Raw genomic sequence first — 23,226 nt, forward strand, 5'->3', positions numbered from 1 at the left:
TTTTAAGTTCTTCATTTTTTGCGAAACAAACGAAGCATAAAATATGATAAATTTCCATAAAATAACATGAATTCTCCCCGAGAATTAAGCGTGATTTAAAGTGCATGACAAACTTAATTGCTACACTACAAAATTAGTCACAATGAACATCCTAAGCCAAAGTTCAATTATACATGTCTACTTGAAGCTAGCGTACTCGGAACCAATGATATCTCTAACCATCCCGTAGCTGTGCAAAGACGGCCGGCGATGCTGCAGCGATGAGAGACACAGCGCAACTAGTCCGATGACAGATCGGTTTGATTCGGCGGGCAGCAACAATAGCGAGCCTAATTCACGGAAGCGAACTGAATTGTGAGTCGCGTCACACAACAGCGTACTGAAAGGTGAGCATCGGCATTGTGGCACGGGGTCTGGTTTCAATGACAACAACACTCCAATCGGCGACTTCGAAGACAGTGAGTAGAATTGGGACGGCGACGAGCCAGGCTTGCGATCACAAATCCAAAGTGCAGTGAGATGTACCGACTTCAGATACCGCAATCGACAGCTTGGGCAAAGGTTGGGGCGACGCGCAGCAGCCCGGTCACATGGCGGTTCGGCAGAGCAAAAGCAAACGCAGCAACGACCTAGGGGTTGGGAACAGCGGCAGCTCAGGGACCGCTCATTATCAGATGATAGCGGCTAGTAAGGTGAAGGTGAGGGGCAACAACGGCTTTGATGGCCACAACTCCCCAAGAGTACAGTCAAACCAGAGCGGGTCGGGCAGCGCAAGTGACAGCGACAACGCAACACGGAGACACCGCCGCGAATGACAAAAAAGCCAGTGTTGTTACTGCTGCCGGCAGGGGAGACTCGACAGGAAGTTGGCCGGCACGGTCTGGGTTCATGATACCGCTTGGCCAATTTAAGGAACCATGTTTCTTTGGGTTCGCGACGGTGGGGGCGAAGATGAGAATAGATTCTGAGAAATCTGTTCTCAATTTAAGCAACTCTTCTGAATGCTCGTAAAATGCAAGAATGAAAAGGTCAATGAATAAAATGCCGTCCTTTTTAAGGAATAAGTTCAAGTACCAGAGAATTTGCTGACCCATCCAGAAACAGATGCAGATACTTTTACCTCAAAAGCCATGAACTTTTCATCCTTAGCCCTTACTAGACCAAGAGAAAAATTTGTAATCCTCGATATCGGGGCTCGGCTTTTACTTGGTTATGATTGAAAAACTAAGCCAAAGCAAGCAAATCATGCGGTTCAGTGCGGTTTCTTATGCATGAAGTATTGGCCATGGAGATGATTTGCGAACCACATGCTATTTGGTTCGGTTTCTTGAGATCCAGAAACAAAAGGCAATCCACTGTCATGAAATAGTTAGGTAAGATAATCGTGCATAGCCAGACGTTAGAAGCCATAAAACTACAGAAGGTTTCTCATTCCTGCGATAAGACTACCATGTCACAGTTGATTCAGAAAACGAGGAGCCTAGCTACTATGAGACTAATAAATTGGCCTTAACATCTACCGATTCGTAAACAAGCTAGACAAAGATCATTCTGATCCCTACAACTACTACTTAGAAGGCGAACCGACCATATTGCTGACCTTGCTCAGAAGGCTTTTGATATCTACCTCCAGCTTTGCTTTGGTCTCCGGGGAGAGATTGTCTCCCGAGTTCTCCAGCGTCGACGTCATCATCTCCAAATTCTGCTTTATGAAGTCGAGAGGTGGCGCCTCACTGGGTAGAGTGGCCGATCCAGACGGGAAGCTTGGAGGGTCAAAGTGATGAACTTGATACTTCATAAGAACTGAACCAAACGGGTTGCTCTTCTCCAAGCTCCTACATGCGTCATCGGCATCTGTGCTCCTAGCGAAGACCACCTGAGCTATATTAGAATCTTTCGCCAGCTGGGTTTCAAAATCCTTCAGAGGCCCAAACTGGGAGAATGTGTTGATTAAAATATCCCTCGTAGGCACAGGACTTCCTGCAGCAAACGTCAAAATAAGAGCAGTTCCTTGGGCTTCTTGATTTGTCCCGGGGCTGATTCTATCTAGCAGTCTTCCAGTAGCCAGCCTGTTAATCTGACACTGCTTGTCGGATCCTTCTTTTGTTCTTCTCCTCCTCTGCTTCATTTTAACTTCCGGCGATAATGAGCTTGTTTTCTGAAAATCTTTTCCTGATGAGCCTGGAATAACCTGAGTTCCATTTAAATCAGGTATACTCGGATATAATTCCGCATCTTTCTCCTTTCTCTTTCTCTTCTTTCGTGCATTCGTGCCATCCACAGATGCAGATCCAATATCCAGGTGAGTATCTGTAGCAGCAGCAGGCACAGATTGGTTTGCAATATCATCAGGGACCATCGGCAAGCCTGAAGTAGTTTTAGTGAGAGAGGCGGATTGTGTCGAAGCTACCTCATCTTGGTTCCTCCTCCTCCTCCTCTTCTTCTTTGGCTCAGTTCCGGGAGTAATGCCCATAACCAGAGTGTGTTCACCTCGAAGTCTCGGTATGGCACTGTCATTATTCAAATCCAGTAAGCTATGCAATTGTTTGGTCCCCAAATCCAAAGGAGTCGCCATTCTTTTCTTTCCTTTCTTTTCTCCTTTAAAACTTCCATTCATCATGAGAGGGGCCATCTCCAGAGAATCCTTCAAGGGTGAGCTGCTAGTGGTAGCAAAGGTAATACTCACATCTGATAAGCCGGAGAGAGACTTTGTTTTGATTCTACCACCCGTTTGCTTTTTGAGGCTAGCTCCAGCATCTGAATTCCCTTTTCCAGCCTTTCCTCTCTTTCTTCTCCCCTTCAGCTCAGAGTTACCAGCAGAGTAAGGGCTGGCAGCAAATCCCTCTTTCTGATCAGCAATGTCTTTAACACACTTTTCATATATGGCCTGATCATGATAAGTTGAGCTTCTAAATCTATAGGCAAACCACCCAATCGAGTCGAAGTCATTCCTTTCATTAGGATGTGTACATCCCAATGCCGCAGAACGAAGCTCGGCCAAGAACTCCGCTGATGAAATGCTTAATGACTCTGCAGTGGAGACATGACTATTAGAAGCAAACTTTTTAAACCATTTGCTTGGGAATATCTTACCAGTAGATTTGACAAATGAAGGAGAACCAGCGAACTCAATGCCACATGAATCCATCCCGACCATTTCATGAGAACCATTCAAGGAGCCATGATCTCCTATTTCTGCAAAACCTTCTTTGTTTCCCCAGTTTACATAGGGATATGACAAGTACTTGCTCTTCTTTCGTGCCCTCGACTCAAGCCCCTTCTCATTATCTTCCTTGGACCCGTAGTCGCTATTCCCTTCCGCCTCTTCTTCTGATAGAGGATCCAGTTTACTGGCACTAACATCTTCAACTGCATCACTTCCAAGTTCCTGAGCAGAACCCCAAGCCTTACGCTTCTTTTTCGTTTTTAACCCATCTTCACCTGAGAAAAATTTATCCTTCAAGTCCTCAGCATCATCCTCGGCGTCTGTCGTTGGACAGAGAAGTTGCATAGGCATACGGTGATGCCCAATTGAACAGTAGAAGGCAGACAAGTAATTCATCACGACTGTAAGTTCAAGCATGGTAGGCACAGAAGTAGCAAGGGCAATGCATTTTAGATGATGGAGAAACTTCCCACCTTCAAATAAACTGCTCGAAACTTCACTGATTTCCTCCAAAACAGAGGTCTTTGTCCCTTTTTCAGGCTTTACATCCCCATCTTCGTCTTCTGGTAAAAAGCATGCGCACAAGAGCTTCAGCCTCACACGGGTACCAAATTCATCCACGGCCTTTTGGACAGCACTGATGAAGCTTCTGGACTTCTTTTGTCTCAGCATCTGCTCAAAGTTCCTATGAAAAGACATCAAGTGAGACAGGAGGCACCAAGAAACATGAGCACTTCCCAAGTACCCAACAAGTTGACACTCCCTCTCGTCAACTCCCATTGTTTCCATACCATATTTTGGCGCATCTAAAGGATCTAGAATCTTTCCTGGCCACCATGTCTGACTTTTGGTTTTCACCCATACAACATCCCCTACGGCAAAACTGACACAGTCATTATTATCTTCCATCCTATCCATCGCCTGACACGGCGTTTTTTCCTGCTCTTCTTTGATGCCCAACTCATGGCCACCTTCAACAACATGATCCTGAATTGCTCCACTTGCCGGTCCAGGAAATTCCACAAAAAGTGATATACCATTGCCAGTTAGTTCCATCTTCTCAGATGATTTGTCTCCAATCAAATCAGGCGCTTCCTCAGCTTCCATTCCTCCGTCTAGGACTACCACATCTTTAACAAGTTCCTCACCCCTATTACCGGTTGAGCTCACAATTCTAGTGCCGGCCTCAACATTTTCCAAAATGTTCTCCAAGTTGCCACCAGCATTGTAATTTTCTAGATTGCCAACCATCGCATCTTCAACAATGCCCGAACTTACCCCCCCTGCACCAGCAGTAACAGTGCTCTCTCTTTCGACATCCTGAGCTGCCAGTCCAAAAACGCTCACAGCAACATCAATGCCATCAACAATATCAGTATTTCCACCAGCCCCTTCGACAGGAACCTCAGAATCAAATGCCAAGTCACCACATTTTTCATCTACAGTCTCACTTCCTTTAAGACCACAGCTTACATTTGCATTCCCAACTTCAGCATCTGTTGCCACAGCATCAACAGCTGCACCATTACCATTTTCTTTCAGAGAATCAATATGCAACCCAGACCCACCACCATCTTCACTGGAAATGAAAAGATGATGCTCTGCAGTAGATTCTCCTAGGGTTTCGACACATGCGCGTTCAGCACCAGATGATTTCAGGTCTTCCATCAAAAGAAAAACTTCTCAAACACACTCCTACAGCTGAAAAAAAGAACAAAGTCACTATTAGAACGAAACCCATCAAAGAAAAAGGCCGTCTAAGATAGCCCAAAAAATTACAGGAAAACAAAAAACCAGTCCTTGACAGGTAACAAGACAACCCCAGAACGCAAAAGTTAAAAAGAACATGGGAAAAAAAAAGAAAAAAATGCAAAAGGAAACGAAATGGGAAAGAGTACAAGAACATGAAAAGAAGACCTGGAAAAACAGAAGCGTGGGGGACACAGACATAAGACGGGAGTCGGAGCCTCCACAAATTCCCACGACCAAACTCGCTACGGTGCGGCAGAAAGGTCGAATCTTGACAAGAGAGAGCGTCGAAACGAGGAGGGACACGATCGATGAAACGCGAGAGAAGAGCTCCAAGGAAAGGGAAAGTTGGTGCTGCCCACCAAGCCCTCTAGAGGGTCGAGAGAGAGAGAGAGAGAGAGAGTATTGAGGCAAAGGATACGGGGCGTGGGAAGGGCATTTAAGTGGGAGATAAAAGACTGTAGACGAAGCGAAGGCATGTGATTTCTGTGAGGGCTGACCAGATGACGGAATAGTCCGTAAGTATGAAAAGCAGCGTCGCTTCTGCTCCTGCCATGTAGCATTACCACTCTTTATGTAAAATTGGAGCCGTTGGACATTTTCCTTCCTTCCTTCCTTCCTTTTCTTTTTGGGATGAGTTCAAAGTTTGATGGGAATTCTTTCATGGGCGATTAGCCTTGACTTGAGTGAGAAGAGCTGTTAAATTTCGAGTACAATGTCAAGATTTTCCCATTAATTATACGATTACACCCGTGTGTTCGGAAAAATTGTCAGAAAAGTCCTAAACCTTTCATATTTCTATCAATTCAATCCAAGACCTTTTAAGTTTATCAATTTAGTCTCAAACCTTTTCACTTTTTGCCAATTCGGTCCTATTGACTAGAAATCGGCGGCGTGGATGCCAACCATCTTACTTGGCACTACCGACGCCGACATGAATAATTTTTTATAACATTTTAGTAATTTATAAAAAAAAAATTGATTCTTTTTTTTTCCCTTTTTTTCCCTACGGCTTCATAGGTTGCCTGCCCTTGGGCGAGAGCGAGCGAGGGTGGCTCTTGCCCAGGGGTCGCCACCCGATGAATCCTAAAGAAAAAAGGGAAAATTTTAAAAAATTTTGATTTTTTATAAAATTACTCAAATATTATTAAAAATTGTCCATATTAGCACCAACAGTAACAATTAGGACGGTTAGCATCCACATCAGCGATTTTCGGCTAACAAAACTGAATCAAGAAAAGGTGAAAAAATTTAGAATTGAATCAACAAATTGAATTGACAAAAGTGCAATAGGTTTAAAATTTTTTTGACAATTTTCCCGTGTTCATAACGTAACAGCGAAAGATTATGGCAAGACAAGGCACGTTTTTGATGCAACACTTCTTCTGCCCATTCACCAATTTTCCACTTTAGGAGGAAAAAATACCACCATACAACAAATCGTCCTGTTGATTGGGGAAGTTTCTCGAAAGCGGGCGGAGAGAACTTTTCCTTGATTCAGGACAATCGGAGTCCTCACGCCGAAAGAATTATACTTGTAACCCCACGCGGAGGCATATAATGATCGTATTTGAGTTTGAATAGGTTATGGAGTTTCATCCTAAATTGCCAAGTTTTGTCCGGACCCTCGTTCGTGGTAAACCGAGCATATATAGACAGGCCCGAGTAAGGGCTGCTCCAATCCATGAAGGCCGCACATCCTGCCGACGTCGAGAAGGTTACTAGCTCATGAACGACCACCGCAATCTGAGCTGATTCTTAATCCTGGGCAAAAGAACACTTCATTGTACGTTGTAATAGCAAATGACTCGGTAAGGTCTGAGATAAAACACAAAACTGAAAGAGTTCTCAAGCACCAGAGAATCACAAACATCCCCATAGAAGGAAGGAACACAATTCCCCGTTCAAACACCTCACTGAATGCCACATGACTCTCAGCAAACAAGCATCTTTCCCCCACTGAGACCCTAGAATTCCAGACAAGCACTGGAACAAACAGTGGCTTAACCTCGAGCTGTCTCGGCGTTATGAGCAACATAAAATGGAAGATCACTAATCAGAGACCCAACACCTTGAAACCTAGCCTTCCAATCAACCGATCCACGAACAATCAGCCAAGAAGATAAAAACTATAAACAACCACATCCGCAACCAAGGAGCCAAGAAATTGTGATACCTGATGTATACGAACAACGAAGGCTGCTGTTCTTGGAAGGTACTACGCAAAAGTATTCTTTACATTTTCCATGTCCATTATTACAACTTCAAGCCACAACATACGATTTTTTTATAGACCGTTATCATCATCATATATGGACAGCTTCAGGCATCAGCCTCCTTCTCAGAGGTATCATCATCATTTCACGGGCAGCTTCAGGCATCAGCCGCCTTCTCAAGAGGTGCATCCTCAGCACTATCGCTGCTTCCATTCAACTTAGCATGTTTAGCTTGATAATCTTTTACGGCTGCCTTTATTGCGTCCTCAGCAAGCATGCTGCAGTGCAACTTAACAGGTGGAAGAGAGAGGTGCTTTGCAATTTCCCTGCACGAGGCATCAGTTACGAACCACATTCAGGAAAAAGATACAAGGAGTACATCAAGAACCACAACATAAGAATAATTAGGATTTCACTCCTTTGTGATATTAGAACAAGTCAGCACAAATTTATCAAGGCCATTAAGCATGTCAGTGAAAAAACCTAGTAAGTCCAATAAAAAATTCCTACTTAAGCCAAGAACCAAATATGTCCACGCCAAACATGATTACTTGTCTTCCCAAATATTCAAGAAATGCAGAATTCTCAATCCTGGACATGTGGGCCTCACTCAGCAGTAAAATGTGAAGAGGACTGCTGTTGACAAGCAGTATCAAACTATCACCCCTCTTTTATTTTCTGCACTACAACAAGAATAAGAAGAACTTCTGAATTATAACTAATGAATCTGACTTTAAGTGCAAGAACCGTCAGTTGATTCCATGCCTCATAAAATAACATAAAACCACTAGTAGTAGCAGGCTTACAAAATCATGGATAGAAAAATTACAAAAGTATTCACCAATTCAACAGAGCTTACGTGTTTTTAATGGTTAAGACTTCCTCCATCTGCTTCCCTTTCACCCATTCAGTCGCTGGAACAAGCAATTAGAGTAAGAAATTAGTAAAAAGAGGAGTGATTTCCTAAACTGACAACACAATCCCAACTCAGAAGAAGTTCAATCTATGAGTGTATTGGACAATTACAATTATCAAAGCATGGTAGGAAAAAGCAAAGGCTCATCTTGCAGCTATAAGCAGAATCTACAATTTGATAAAGAACTATAGTGAAAATGGCCCCTGCTTCACTGCAAATGTCTCACAGGAAACGTACAGAGAGCTCCCACTGAAGCCCCTTCATTAAACAACTTCGAAAATCATCCTTCAACAACATATGAAGAAAAAATTCACAATGCCATTACACAGAATGACCTCATCATCATCCCACGAATGGATTGAGAAAACAGAGGAAACCAAAAGGAGGTCCTGCTGACACTCCACATCAGCCACAGGGTACCCTACAGTCTACAGACACATCTGGCAAGTTCATAAATCCATTACCAATATTTAAATCTTCAGTATACCTTATATTTGGATTCAAATCTTCTAAAGATAGATTCAAACTGAATGAACAACACAAAGCAGAGAAGAAGGGCATCTCTCTGGCCAACCACCAGCAGGTCCAAGTGAAGATCTAACTCAATCAAAGTATACTTTTGCAGTCTTTTAATACAACTTCTGCATAAGAGAACAACCCAACTCGTATTATTTCTTTAACTGTCCTATCCAAAAGATTTCAGAGAGATCCCGGTCTTACATTAGCATAGGACAAAGATTCAAAACAAGAAAAGAAAGATGACCGATGAAAAGAACAAAGTACTCTGACCCTCTTCAAGAAAACATCTCATACAAACATCCGAAGAATGAGACTACACGAGAATTGACACGAAAGGGAGAAAATCACGAAACAAGCAACTTAGACTAACATTTCTGGCACTTGTTGCATTACGATAACCACCATACAAAGTTTGGCATTGGCCTACACTGCACTGGGGCAACCGAATATAAACAGTAAGTCAAATTTTTATCCCCAAATAGAACAACGTCACGTCCGGCGGATTCAAAGGTGATCATTGAGTAAAAGTAGAACTCACAGCAAGAGATAACGTTACAAGAAATACATACCATTTCCCTACCTAACATGCTAACAGTCGCAATCCAAAGGATGACTGCAAACAACAATTATCACCGCATATGAAAACTACAAAAGCAATTCGTCAGTTATTCACCAGGACACTAGATACAATACATAAATTCATACATCTTTCAGTCCGCCAACGGAAAACCTCATACTCAGGATCCCCAACTTCCGTGGAAACCACACACGTCGTTACCTAGTCCCAGTTGCCTCGGTAAGCTCGAATTGTAACTAAAAGACATTCAAGAAAACCTACGATTTCACCTTTATTAATCTAATGTCAGTAGAACCAATCCACCGATGCACATCACCCTACACAAAGAGAAAACAGACCTCACCGCTTAAAAGGCTTAAAGGTTTTTGAGGATACGCACCGACAGAGGAAGACGCAATGGCGGACCCACAGCCGAAGGTCTTGAAACGAGCATCCACGATCTTCCCGGCCTCATCGACCTTGATCTGCAGCTTCATCACGTCGCCGCACGCCGGCGCGCCAACCAGCCCCGTCCCGACCGTCGGGTCGGTCTTGTCGAACGACCCGACGTTCCGGGGGTTGTTGTAGTGGTCCAATACCCTCTCGTGGTACAGCCGCGGCAACACCCGGACCGGCCCCGACGAAGGGTCCCGCGGAACCAGTCCCGCGAGCTTCTTCGCACCGACTCTCAGCATTATTGCGGGGAAAGTTGTCGAGAAACAGCTGAATTTGGAGTTCCGGAGCTGGGATTCTGGTTACAAGTTTTGACGAAGATTGCGAGAGATCGAGAGGTTGAAGAAGATCGATTTCTAGGGTTTGGGACGTTTGAATGGCGGTGAGAGGCTCCGGAGGAGGACACGTGGAGGGAAGAGATGAGGGAGAGGCATCTCGCGGCATTTTAGTTGGGTTTTGCGAGCCTGAACCGACGTGTACTTAATATCTTCAATCTCCGGCGTTGATGGATGAGGGCGAAACTTTCCGAGGTATTCATATCCAACGGTCGCGATCAGCCTAAAGTCAACTCTGATGGTTGCCAAAACAGTTGGGCTAGGACTTCGATGATGGGCCGGTGGTCACGCACAATTCTCGGCTCAAATGAGGTAAGAAATGGGGCTGAGATGAAACACTTGAGCCCAATAAGCCCATAACCTTTGGCCCAAAAAGCCAGTGATTGTTCGTCCCGAGGGAAAAATGAAAAAGAGACTATAACCAGACTTTTACAATGGCTGCATGACCCATAAGAATTTATGACCATGTAAAAGAGGTGATCATCGGCCGGGGGTGGGCGCGGGTCGGCTCGGTATATTTTTGTGCGAATCGCCAACTTTGCTTCGCCTCCGTCACTCGCTATCTTAAACGCAATCTAAAAGAGTGGTTTCTAATCACACTACCACAGTTGATTTCTAATCGAAACCAAAGAAAAGGTACACTTGCGATCCACTTGTCTCAGCAAGCTCGGTTTTTTTTTTTTTCTTATAATCCTACTTCAATATATTCGTGTTATTTTGGTCGACAGTTAGTTAAGTGGTAATATGATCTCCTCCCTTATAGATTTTATTTACTGAGCTTAGGTTCATCCCATAATATTTTTCAGATTGATCAAGTTCAGATTGGAAGGATATTTAGATTAGCGTTTCCAAAGATCTCTTCAAGGACCAGACCAGACCAAATCATTTGTTTCTTTTCAAGGTTCAAATTATTCGAAAAATTCAAGTCGCGATTCCACATCCTAGGTCATTTCGCCTTTTTTCTGTATGTCGTTCCATCGTGTAAGCTGACCTTCCATTTAGCTTCGTGATTTTCATTGTTATTCTACTATTGCTTCTTTTCATGAGCCTTGCACAAGTAAAGATGCTAGTACTAATCCTCTTTGGCAGCAAGCAATGGCGGATGAGTTGCAAGCTTTAGACAAATGATTTGGTTGATTTGCGTCCTAAAAAATTTGTCATAGGCTGCAAATTAAGGTATTTGATTAAAACAAAGGTAGGCGGTGCTATAAAATGCTACCAAGTTTGACTAATAGCAAAAGGCTTTACTCAGGAGCATGATATAGATTGTCGTGAGGCCTTTGATCTGGTTGCATCTCTTGTTTCTATTAGAAGTCTTCTTGTCGTCACCTCAATTGAGCGATGGTCTCTGTTCTAGACTAAGTGCAGTCTTTAGGGGTCCTCCTGCTAGATTTTCTCATCCTTCTTACAAAGTATGTTTATTACATCGAACATTATATGGACTGAAACAAGCTCCTCATGCATGATATTCTAATTTTAACTTTAACTCCCCCGTGAAATGTCTTGGCTTTACATCTAGTTCCTGTAACCATGCTCTCTTTGTTCAACCAACACCTCGTGGGTACATTTTATTGTTTCATATGTGGACAATATAGTTATTAGGATAAAAGAACATTAGGAATGTTAATATTTGTTTACGGCACTTACTTTGGTGCTAATATTTTCTTGGATCACTTAAGTGCCAATTTTTTGGAAAATGGTTATTTCAGAGCCAACTCCGATGAGCTTTGTTGGAAATCATACGTGGCATCTACGTGGCTTGACGGAAAATCCTAGTGAGCAAAAAGAAAAGTGAAAAGTCAATTAAAAAAAATCCACGTAATATGAGCCATCACCTCTGCAAATTCTTATCTTTTTTTTAGATTATTTTTCTGTTTAGTTTTAATTTTTAAGAAAATTTAACTTATTTTTAAGTTTAAAAGTCCACGTGGCTTGATTTATCAAAACAAATTGCCACGTAATGTAAATTAAAAATAAATGACACCTAATTAGTTGGCCAAAATTTCTCATCGTTGGCACTTAAGTAATCGTTTTTTTTATGATTTGGCACTTAAGAGATCCAAAAAAAAAAAATATTGGCGTTAAAGTGAGCATCATACATAAATATTTGCACTCTAGGTATCCTTTCGCCTAGTTATTCGTGACGAAGATCATTTCAGTATTAAACTCTAGCAGGATCTTAGCCAATAGCTTGAGAGTGATCTAGCTACTTTCTAGGCTTGGAGGTTACTTCAAATTCTCTAGTCTATTATCTTTCCTAAGCCAAATATTCCTTTGGTCTTCTTTCTTGAGTGAGGCTGCTGCGATTTCCATTGAGACTAATGCCATATTCAATGAGAAAGATGGGCTCCTCTTCCTAATCCTAAACTCAACCGACAGTTGGGTGGTAGTCTTATATATCTCACCATCACTCGTCTTGACATCGCCTATGTTGTTTGCATCAGTTCATGACCGCGCTATGTATAACTCTCTTTACTGCAGTTGTTACCGATGGTATCTATTTCTTGACGTTCACTTTTCTGCTAACTCTACCTTAGTGTTGAGTGCTTATTCTGATGTTGATAGTGTTGGAAAATATCAATCGGAATGGGATGAAATGGAATCGGACGTTGAGGTGTGCGTGATAACACTCTCTTTAAAGATTTATTTACCCCACAATATTGCTAATGGTTTCCGACAAATATCCTCTAGAGCACAACGAAGTTTTAGTGAGAATAACGGATAGCAATTTTGATAAGTCTCCAGGATCTCTCAAGGACAACAATTGAAAACAATGGCTATGTACCTTTTTGAAAAAATGAAAATAGAAGTTAAGTTTTGAAAATGAACTGAGTCACTCAATTTATAATAGTTGAAAGAAGACAAATTTTCATATTTCAAAAACTGTCATTCGAGCACAACTATTAATGTCCAAAGAACAGTTAAATTTTGGACACACCTCTTCGTGTCTAATGAACAGTTAATTCGGACACGACTTTTCGTTATCCGAAAAATAATTTATTCATACACAACTCTTCATTGTCCGAAAACTGTCTCGTCTGAAAAATTGCAAGAGGAATCAACAGTTTATTTTTATTATAATTTCAAAAAATAAAAAAAATAAAAAATGAAATGATTGTTGATTATTGCCAATAATTATCCGCAACCTCACAAGCATGCAAAGTGCTAAGTGCGCTTAATAATCGTGCACCAACACGTGGATATAGTGGGTCTAGCCCACTTGCCCATTTCTTTATTTTGAAAGACCATAATATCCTTCTAACTAATAAATAAACTTGCACTCTTCCTTCCATCATATGTGGGATTAGAAAATAGCACATTTTGTTTGTTTTGCAAAGAAACTTCAACAGATAGGGCTAGTGACCCTTTAGATCGTCTCTCCATTTTAGCATGCTGCTTCTTTCTAGGTACCTCACTATTTTATAGCATAGCAAGAAATAGACCGCCCTAGCCCACTCTAGTACGTAAGCAGAATATCATACTTTTGCTAATACAACATCGAAACTACTGTGGTTACAATAGTCACTAGAAGATATAGGAGTCCGTCATAATGGCGAGACAATCATTTATTGTCATACTGGGAGTGCTGTTCAAAGAGCACATAAAGATGCTATTCATGAGCGTCAAGCACATTAAAATAGATCGTCATTTCATATGATATCATGTGCTTTGTGTCACTGTTTGCCTCATCTCTACTTATCAATTAATCAGACTGGATCTTCATTAAGGCAAATCCACCCAAGCGTTTTTCAAACTTTCCTCCAAAATTCAGTTGATTTCTTCTAAATTGCCTTAAGATTGAGGGGATGTTGGAGATCATTGAAAAATATCAGGTGATTTCCATGTCCTTCTTGTTCTTGATATCTCGCAGGATTATGCATTGCCTCCCTTGATTGCGCATGTAGTTGACCGATCCTGATAGATTGTAGTCCATACAATAATATCTTTCGAAACTTATAAAGAGACTCGTGTCCTCTTCATCAGAACACGTAGAGAAATATGCGAAAATCACACAACTCTTTCCTCCCATTTTTTCTTATATCGGATGATGTTAAAATGAGTTTCGATAATAGAGAGAAGAGAATCGTTAGAAACATGAAGGACTCGTCCAAAAGAGGGTTGGCATTACGTATCTGAATTCTTCTACCCCATGCTAGGAACAAGAATCTTTCATCCTTTTGAATTCTCATGAGAAAGTAAGAAAACATCGGAGGAAAAACAGGGGTATCTATCTACACCTCCCCCACTTTTGCTAGGCCTCTTGGCACAAAGTGACATTTGACAAGGCCTGCTCTGCCATTTATATCATCCTACAAAGCATGGATTGAAATCGGACAAACACCTTTTGCATTATTGAACAGGGCCAACCGACCCTTTTGCACTTTACATCACACCCTCCATTACACAAACATTTGACCCTCCCAAGTACCCTTGTCTTGTCGGTGCTTCTCTTCATTTGGTCGGTCGAGAGCGATGCTCGGGGATTCCCGATAGAATTTGACGAGACTCCTCGGGTAGGACGTGACAAGATCTTTTGTTATTTCGGGATGATTCGTCCGGTGTTCGCGAGAGATGTCGCGGATGCCATTGCCTCATGATTTAGGGAGTCGATGTCGATCGAGTTACGTCTTTCGTAGATCTTCCAATCCCATTAGACTTCACTTTTGGAGGAAGTCAATCTCAAGTGAATTTCGAGCCAAAAAAAAAATCTCAAGTGAATGACAGAGAAGAAAATATGGGATGAATAAGTCAAAGATTGATTTAGGTGGACAAGATCCGCCTTACTTCATAATCGTTTATTCTACTACGTCTCACGCCACTTGAGAAATGAGAAGAATACAAAAAAAAAAGAGTCATAAATCCATGCAAATTCAGTCATAAATATTTTAATTTGATTAATTTAATTATAAATCTTTTGGCAATTTGCCAATTCAGTCATAAATATTTAGGTTGTCACAATTTAGTTATAAGACTCCATTTGTTTCATCGAAAATAAATGATTTCAAATATATTTTTCTGGAAAAATCGCTTAAATCGCTTAAAAAAATTAGTCAATAGAAAATATTTTCATTATTGCCACTAATTTATGTCCAAATATTTTCATGGAAGATGAAAATATTTTCGTTCATTAATTTTGTAAGAGATATAAGCAACCATTTTTGGGAAAATATACTTTCAATCATTCATTTTTCATGAAATATACAAAGCCTAAACCTTTAGAGGATTTGCTAATGTAGGCTCGACCCTTTTAATAAATTATTAATGTAGTCCTTTCAACTAATTTTGATCGAAAATGGTTAACGTATCGGTCCAGTTAGTGCAAGCCATCCTACATGGCATAGGCGGGACTAACCTGAATAATTTTTCAATTTTTAATAGTTTTTCTTCTTTTTTCTTCATAGATTTGCCTTCCACTAAGTGAGGATCGGCGATCCCCGCCGCCCCTAAGCAAGGGTCACGAAGCCCTTGTCAACCATGGGTGAGTGTTGCAGCCCTCGATGTGGCTAGAGAGGAGTTACATACCCTCACTAGGCCCTCACAGGTGACAATGAGAGCATCGCAACCCTCACCCGGCGGTCGGCAGCCTTACTAGCCTTATGAAGAAAAAAAAAAGATAAAGAATGAAAGAAAATAAAAAAAAAATCAATAAAATTAGTAATAATAAGTTTGAAAAAAAAAAAAAAGTTATCCGCGTTAGCACCGGCCATGCTGCGTGGGATGGTCGACGTTGATTGAACCATGATAAGTCATTGATTTCCGATCAAAATTAGTAGAAAGAACTATTGCAGTAATTTATCAAAATGTTTATGACTAAATTGGCACAATTGAAAGGTTTAAAACTGAATTAACAAATTGTCAAAAATTTTAAGACTAAATTAACCAAATTAAAATTCTCTAATTGGTCCGGCTTGACGCCTAATATGACCAAAAGCAAGATCTTCTTTTCAAGGCCCTCAAACAAACCGTGGGGCTAGATTCTCCATACTCTCGGGTTCTAAGAAGGTACGCTGTCGGTCCGGTATTTGGGTGTTCCCATTATAGCTTCTAGAATAAGCAAGATGGAGTGTAATTCCTTGGTGAACTCAATCACTACTAGAGCCCAATCTTGGTTTCAGTGATTCCTGTCTTTTGCTGATCGGTCGCAACTCATTAAATCTGTCATTCATGCTATACATGTTTATTGAGCAAGTGTGTTTATTCTACCCAAATCTATAATATCCCACATTGAGCGGATCCTCGGGCGGTTTCTGCGGAAAGGCTCGAAGCTTGGAGTAGGCGGTGGTAAAGTTTCTTGGAATGACGTTTGCCTCCCTAATGAGGAAGAGGGTCTTGGTATCCGCAGCCTTAATGATTGCAACCGAGCGGCTATGCTCAAGCATATTGAGATCATCTTTACGGATAAGGAGTCCTTATGATGTAAATGGATTCACTCGACATTTCTGAAGAATAAGAATTTACGGATTGCCACTAAACCTTCTTTTTGTTCTTGGGCGTGGAAGAAAATTCTTGATCTTAGAACAAATTTTCAGAATCTTTTTCTTTGGTGGGTTGGCAATGGTTGTACCGTCTCTTTTTGGTTCACTCCTAACATCAAAGAGGGCCCCTCTACAAGCTTTTCTACGATATGAGTATCTACCGGTATGGTATCTCTCAAAAGGCTACTGTGGCTGAGTTTCTCTTTACAACCTTCCACCCCTCTCAAGTAACGGCAACCATTGCTTCTTGGCTCGAGCCCCTTCCGTCTCTTGTCACCGAGAATAGTGATCGTTTTATTTGGTTTGGTCATCCCTTTGGTGTCTTCTCCATTACTACAACTTGGGACCTCATCCAATGTAGAGGGCGGACCATGCCTTGGCACTCGTTTATTTGGTACTATGGTATCGCTCCTCGTCACTCTTTTCTCCTTTGGCTTATCACACTGAATAGGCTCTCGACTCAAGTTTTGTTGCTCAACTACCATAGATTCCTATATGGTGTTTGTGGGTTCTAAGGTAGCGATCCGGACTACGTAGACTACCTCTTTTTTGGTTGCCGCATCACTAGTGCCCTTGCTTCGTTCTAGACTTCCAAGTGTAATCTGGCTTGGCGGAATCGTTGTTGGAGTGACAACCTCCATTGGGCTATGCAGCACATCGGAGGCAAGCATTTTCATCGGACTATTGGTGGTTCTCCTTTGGTGCATTATGCCATATTATCTGGATGGAAAGGAATAACACCCTCTTCCGTAACCGGACACGCTCCATGCCGGCGCTTAAAAAGCATCTCGAGAAGGTGATTAGAGACGGGGCATTAATGCTTAAATGTGTGGATGACACCCTTAGAAATCGAAGAATGCAAGGAAGTTGGGGCATTTCTACATCAGTTTTTCATTGAGTTTTGGTATATGTTCACAGTAGTCTGTTTTTGCTTATAGAATTTGTTGTTTGGCCTCCTTTTACCATGTGTATATTCCCCTTGGGATTCTCCCCCTCCCTCTTTTCCTTTGTCTTCTTTCCCACGACACCCATTGTCACGCCCCAATCCCCGGGTACACAACAACCCGACTAAAACGCCTCAAGTCATAAAAGGACGACGTCCCAAGCACTTCATCGACCCATTCTATTTATCTTATCTTTTTATCAAGCGCATATGGAACGTGCTACTCCCAAACAACAAATCAAAATCAAACGGTAGGGATAGAAAAGTAGGCAGTCATATCACACATCAGCAAAAGACTATTTTCATTTATAGATATTCATTAACCCTAAGGAAGCTACGGTATCTACAAGCTCACTCTTCAAGATCGCTCCCTATAACTGTCAAAAAGATACCGGGTCAAGGCGGGGTTAACTTCATATCTATATTCCAAAAGAGGGGCCAACATCACCCTCTACATCCATATAAAAAGTCTCCATCAAAAAGGTCTTCTTGACCATAGCTACTCAGAGGTAATATTCTAGCGGGGACTCAAGGTCAAAGTCGGGGTCGGACTCCGGGTCCTCAACTTCCCCATTTGGGGTACCTATATCAAGGGTCCCAAGTATGGATCTTGGGAAACGCAGATGGCGACCATTTGAAGTCGTAAATCGGCCCAAAGAGCTGGTCCCCGTGACGGACAAACCAGGCCTTGAAGCGATGGGGCACTAAGTGCCCCAATCCCTCTTCGAATTAGAGGTTCGTCATATGATGTTCCCGCACTCGATCCGAACTTAGGATCGGACGGTGTGTGATGTCGAAAAATTGGTCAAGCGGTAACCCAAACCTCATCGGACGAACTTTCATTACCTTGGTCCTGAAAAAGATTAACAACAAACGGGTGAGATATAAAATCTCCGTGAATCAATGCCTAAGTCCAAATAGGGCGCCGATTCTCTCGAGACGGCCTAAACATGCAAGACGAGTATCGATAGTAGATCAATAGCATGCGATTATCACCACACTTTACGTACCATAGGATCAAACGCATCCCAACGGTCAATCATCAATCACATGCAGTCTTACCCCGCCTTGGTCCACACATTATGCAATACATATCATGGCAATCAATAGCATATAACCAAGGCATACAACCAAAACATCCATCACAACTTTCATGCATAATGCATCACATGTGTTCCGGTTATTAACGGCCACTTGGCCCCAACACACTAGATAGTTAGTGCTCTTTTGTCGGGATTAGGCTTCGTCCCATTCCTTCGGCGATGGCAACCGATAAGCCATGTGGTTTCAAGTACCATCGGCATGGACTAATAATCATGCATTCCTATAGAGAGCGTCGGCCAACACCTTACCGTGATCGGCATTTGATAAGCTATGTGGTTTCAAGTACTATCGGTATGAACATACCAAGTTAGGCCCTAAGTACTCTCGGGTGACGGTAACCATCATGTGATCATACAAGCACGCCATACAACCAAATCAATTTATATCTTTGCATTTAATTCAATCACAAACAGTCGTGCTCAAAACTCAGCTCAAGGCCATTTTCATGCTCAAAACTTGGCTCACACATGGTCACATGAAATATGCATTATCCACTAGACTTTGCAACTATATAAGGGTGATTAATCTCTTAACCATACATATATATACAATTAAGGTATATAGCAGTCAACAAACAATCACCCAATAATAATTAATTAGTCCGACCAGGATTAATTAGTAAAATTGTAATTAATTAACCCAATTATAATTAATTAATTCTATCTTAATTAATTAACCGAACTTTAATCGATCAACTCATCTTAATTAATTTATCCGATTACGATCAATTGGTACCACCAATGATTAATTAATTCAGCTTCGGTTAATTAATCCGACCACGATTTATTAAAGTAATCAAGGTTAAATAAAGTAACTACGGTTAAAATAAAGTAACTATGATTAATAATAAAGTAACCATGATTAATTAAAAATAATTATGGTTATTTAACCTAACCAAGGTTAACTTAATCTATCCATAATCAATTAATTTAACCTAACCACCGTTAAACTAACTAATCCACAACTAACACCAATTAATATATTCCTAAATACAATTAACGTCCTAATCATAGATTAGGGATTAACTCACAAATCTAACTACGATCAACGACGGCGGCGGCGACGGCAACGAGGCTCGAGGGCACGACGACGGGCTCGCGACCTCTCGGTCTCGGTGGCTCACGGCGGCTCGGGTCAACCGGCTTAGTGCGGAGGAGGGCGGCATGGCGGCGACTAAGGGTTTCACGGGCGACGGTCCTCAACGCCGGGCTGAGGCGCGGCGGCGGCGACATCCCGTGGGTCTCGGTGGGTTGCGGGTGGCTCGGGCTCAATTGGGTCTCGGTTGGATGGGGTAGAGGGTAGCGGGTGGGTGACGGTGAGGGGGCAAGGCTCGAGTGGGCGGCGACTAGGGGATTGTAGGGTGATGGTGACGGAGGAGGGTGGCGGTGCGAGGTAGAACCAAGAGTAAGGGGTAGAGGTCGCGAGGCCGGCGACGAGCTTGGTGAGGCGACAGGTGGCGGGTGAGGTAGATGTGAAGCACGGTGGGCGGCGGTAACGAGACGGCGTGGCGGTGAAGGAAGCGGCGACAAAGGTGGTGGGCGATGGTGGTCAACGTCGGGTGAGGGGGAGGAGAGTGGAGGGAGTCAGCCAAATGAGAGAGAGAGAGAGAGAGATGGGAGTAACTTGAGAGGGGGGCCCACTAAGGTCAACTTAACATTAATGGGTTTTGGCTTTTTGTGTATAATATCTAGGGGCAGTTTGGTAATTTGATAAATGGGGACGGGTTAGTCATTTGGCACCACCAACTAAGGGTATTTTGATATTTTCACATTTAGGGTTCGTTTAGGGCTAGGCTCGGGCACGAAGGATATTGGTACTACGACATGACAGCTCGACCACCCGGGCTTGACTTTCTCTGACCGACGTTTCAAAATAATCCAATTATTATCCCTTAAATCCTTAGAAAATTCAATATTATTTGCCAGGCTGAAATTCATGATTAAAATTCATCGAATCCAATTATCTTACAGAAGTCAAAACTTCGGGACGTCACAACCAAGCACTCGTAATGACGTTCTCCAATGTCATTACGAGTGCAAGGCCTCCCTCTGTGTTGTCGAGGGTTGTTTTGTAATCCGCGTTTTAGTTAAGTTAATACTTTTCTTACTTTACCAAAAAAAATTAATCAGTTTAAAAAATTTAGGACTTAATTGACATAAATATAACAAATTTAGAATTTTTTTGGTAATTTTCCCGTCGAGATATCCAACGATACCTAGTCGATTTGAATGAATTGGTATGAAAATCACTCCTTCAAATTGAAATGGCATTAGAACCAAAGCTCCCACGCACGTATGGAATAACACATACGTGGGAATTGAGCATGCCGTGAATTGAATTGAGCTTACAAAAATGCTGTTGAGCCTTTTGTCATGTTATTGAAATGGTGCATGACACTCACTCAGCGCAAATGTCTGCTGCCCTTGCACTTCAATCATTTCTTTCACTTCGTCGGCTTCCAATTTCAGCCAATCTTTCTAATCTTTTTAGCAAATTACATGTCGTTTGCAGCTCCTCCAAAGAAGAGAGTATTATGCAATACATGGAAGCAAATAAGATTTTGCACGAAGAGACGCATAATAAATTCCAACATCTACAGTTGATTTGGAGATTGTGAATTTTTTATTGTTTATATTTATGGGTTCTCCACAAAATTAAAGTGCTTTGGGTTAAGCTAATGGAGTTGATTTCGTGACCGAGGAAGGATAGTCCGTGTGCAAATAATCTGATATTGGTATTGGTTGTGATTCATACTCCCCATCAACAGAAAAACACGAAATTCTCGCTCGTTGATGAGCTGGCGAGGATCTAAGGGAGCCGCCCTGATGGGGGTATCAAGGAGGGAGCCTCTTGGATGCCAAGGGGCTTTTATGACTTAATCCCATAATTTATTAGTAGTTTGGACTTAGGCCCATTACACATAATATCTTTCGCTTATAATTGAATGATGTAATATAGATGTGCGATGTGCTAATTATAGTTGAATCATCTATTGGATGTAGCCCTAGTTTAAAGGTGAATCAAGATAAATCTCGTGTTTTGATTTTTCTTTCTCACTTTTACGCTCTATTTCGTTGTGATTATACGCCGAATCCTAACCATTAGAACTATGATTCATGTTGTGCCATGCACCTTACTTGAGTTTGATTTGTCACCATGCTTCCTTAGTATGATTTTAATGATTGAGGCTACGATAATCATATATTTTACACTGGCGAAAAAGTTAAAATGATATATAATAAAGTAAAATAAAACATGAAAGAAAAGGATAGTCGCATACGTCGAGATTTGATGGAGCTTAACGAAATCAGCGACTTCTTAATTACTTGAGGACTTGACTCTTTTGGAAGATATTAGGAAACAGTTGCATGTTACGCACTTAAGACAACCTAATCAAATCGAAAAAATGTCGACACAAATCATTATCAAAACCGAACTTTAATTTCATTAGTGTCGATTAGAGAATATTATAACATAGTTTAACGATAAACGACGATGTTGCTTTCCAACAGAACATGTGGGATCCATTGTCGCCTGTGAAAACCTTATCCTTGACCTAACACCCCTAGATCATCATGCACCCACCATCCACAACTTGTAAAAATATGTACATTGCTCAATTTTTTTTTTCTCTCTTTATTATTCTTCTTTGCTTAATTTGATTGGTTTAAGGACCATACCTAAACTTAAATTTTTAAATTTTTTTTGAAGTGTGTGGTATAGAAGGGCCCTCATCCCACAAGCTGATCTCAGAGGTAACTCTAAATTTTGGCAACATCCCCCGTGATATATTTGTCAACAGACATATTATGAAGTTTTGAAGAACCCCTTTTGGAGTAATATATAAAGCTACTTTGTTAAACATAATCCCACATCATTTGTCTAGAGGGTCAAATATGCTTAGCAAATTCATGTAGTCTCCCTCCACCTAATTATCGGGTTAACTTTTTTGGTTGGAGTTTCTAACATATTATCGTCAAAGCACAGGCCAATAATTGAACTCACAACACTCATCATTCAAACTCATTCGCTCGTGGTGGAATCACTAGTTGCTCCACAACAGGAGCCAAGTACTCATTTGCTTACGCACGAGGGAGATTGCTAAGCATAAATCTCACGCCGCCTACATACGTGGTAATAATATGTAATATATGCATATAGCTTCCCTCCACTAATGATTTATTCTTTTGGGGTAGAAATTTTTAACATGGTATCGAAGTGCCTAGGACTCCCTTTCATACTCATTGATCGTGGTAGGTTCACAATTTGCTCACACATAATAGGAGCAATACCCGTTTCACCATACAAAGCCATGTGCAAGGAACTGAGTTAACTTTCACCTATTAGATTAAACTTTTGCGTTAGAGTTTCCAGTAACACGGCTAATTTGTAATCTAAACTATATAATGGTACCACTAATAAGAATTTTTTTTTTCTCCAATGACAATTGACTAAATAACAATTTTTCCCCGCTAACATACATCGCCTATTCGTCGTTGCCACTAATTAGAAAAAATTTCTTTTCCCACCAAAAATTGACAAAGAAACTCATTTTCTTTTCTCAAGTCTCTATGTCTCTGTTGTTGCTCAGATATTCTGATTAGCGTATGTTAAAATATCTTTAACACCCTAAATGAAGTGGTTGACATTGTGACAACACATAGTTGGCGAAACTTCAATTAGGCACACTGAAAACGTCGTTATTGCCATCCCTAACTTCGTTTTTTCAGGGGGAGACACTGAGAAAAGTGATGGAGCAAGCACCATGGTTCAACAATAGAAATGCCAAACAA

General features: G+C 41.5%; 2 protein-coding genes across 6 annotated transcripts; both read right to left on the reverse strand.

Annotated features, from left to right (window-relative positions):
• Positions 1-964: 964 nt before the first annotated feature.
• Positions 965-5,462, reverse strand: LOC115741460 (serine/threonine-protein kinase ATM). Of its 5 annotated transcripts, XM_048279908.1 has the most exons (4): positions 5,084-5,461; positions 1,601-4,867; positions 1,401-1,434; positions 1,166-1,289 (listed from the first exon to the last, which is right to left on the reverse strand). In XM_048279908.1, exons 2-3 carry the CDS (start codon positions 4,832-4,834, stop codon positions 1,429-1,431), a joined length of 3,240 nt encoding a protein of 1,079 aa, XP_048135865.1. In that variant the 5' UTR covers positions 4,835-4,867; positions 5,084-5,461; the 3' UTR covers positions 1,166-1,289; positions 1,401-1,428. The 5 variants fall into 5 exon arrangements, with proteins under 5 accessions (XP_048135864.1, XP_048135865.1, XP_048135866.1 ...); XM_048279907.1 differs by lacking the exons at positions 1,166-1,289; positions 1,401-1,434 and adding an exon at positions 965-997 and having other exon boundaries at positions 5,084-5,462; XM_048279909.1 differs by lacking the exon at positions 1,166-1,289 and having other exon boundaries at positions 1,397-1,434; positions 5,084-5,462.
• A 1,597-nt stretch (positions 5,463-7,059) lies between these two features.
• LOC125315618 (iron-sulfur cluster assembly scaffold protein IscU-like) lies at positions 7,060-9,962 on the reverse strand. Its single transcript, XM_048281079.1, has 3 exons — positions 9,523-9,962; positions 7,991-8,045; positions 7,060-7,457 (listed from the first exon to the last, which is right to left on the reverse strand). Exons 1-3 carry the CDS (start codon positions 9,815-9,817, stop codon positions 7,289-7,291), a joined length of 519 nt encoding a protein of 172 aa, XP_048137036.1. The 5' UTR covers positions 9,818-9,962; the 3' UTR covers positions 7,060-7,288.
• Between the last annotated feature and the right edge of the window lie 13,264 nt (positions 9,963-23,226).

Source organism: Rhodamnia argentea, chromosome 6 (genome assembly GCF_020921035.1).
Source record: "Rhodamnia argentea isolate NSW1041297 chromosome 6, ASM2092103v1, whole genome shotgun sequence".
NCBI classification, from domain to species: domain Eukaryota; kingdom Viridiplantae; phylum Streptophyta; class Magnoliopsida; order Myrtales; family Myrtaceae; genus Rhodamnia; species Rhodamnia argentea.

What these genes read in the sequence shown, in the direction of transcription:
- LOC115741460 (XM_048279906.1), bottom strand. Translation starts at nt 4,834, where the DNA reads ATGGAAGACCTGAAATCATCTGGTGCTGAACGCGCATGTGTCGAAACC.
- LOC125315618 (XM_048281079.1), bottom strand. Translation starts at nt 9,817, where the DNA reads ATGCTGAGAGTCGGTGCGAAGAAGCTCGCGGGACTGGTTCCGCGGGAC. An exon ending in CATTGCGTCTTCCTCTGTCG is followed by an intron (nt 8,046 to 9,522) that starts GTGCGTATCCTC and finishes TGCTTGTTCCAG; the next exon opens with CGACTGAATGGGTGAAAGGG. An exon ending in GTCTTAACCATTAAAAACAC is followed by an intron (nt 7,458 to 7,990) that starts GTAAGCTCTGTT and finishes TGCCTCGTGCAG; the next exon opens with GGAAATTGCAAAGCACCTCT.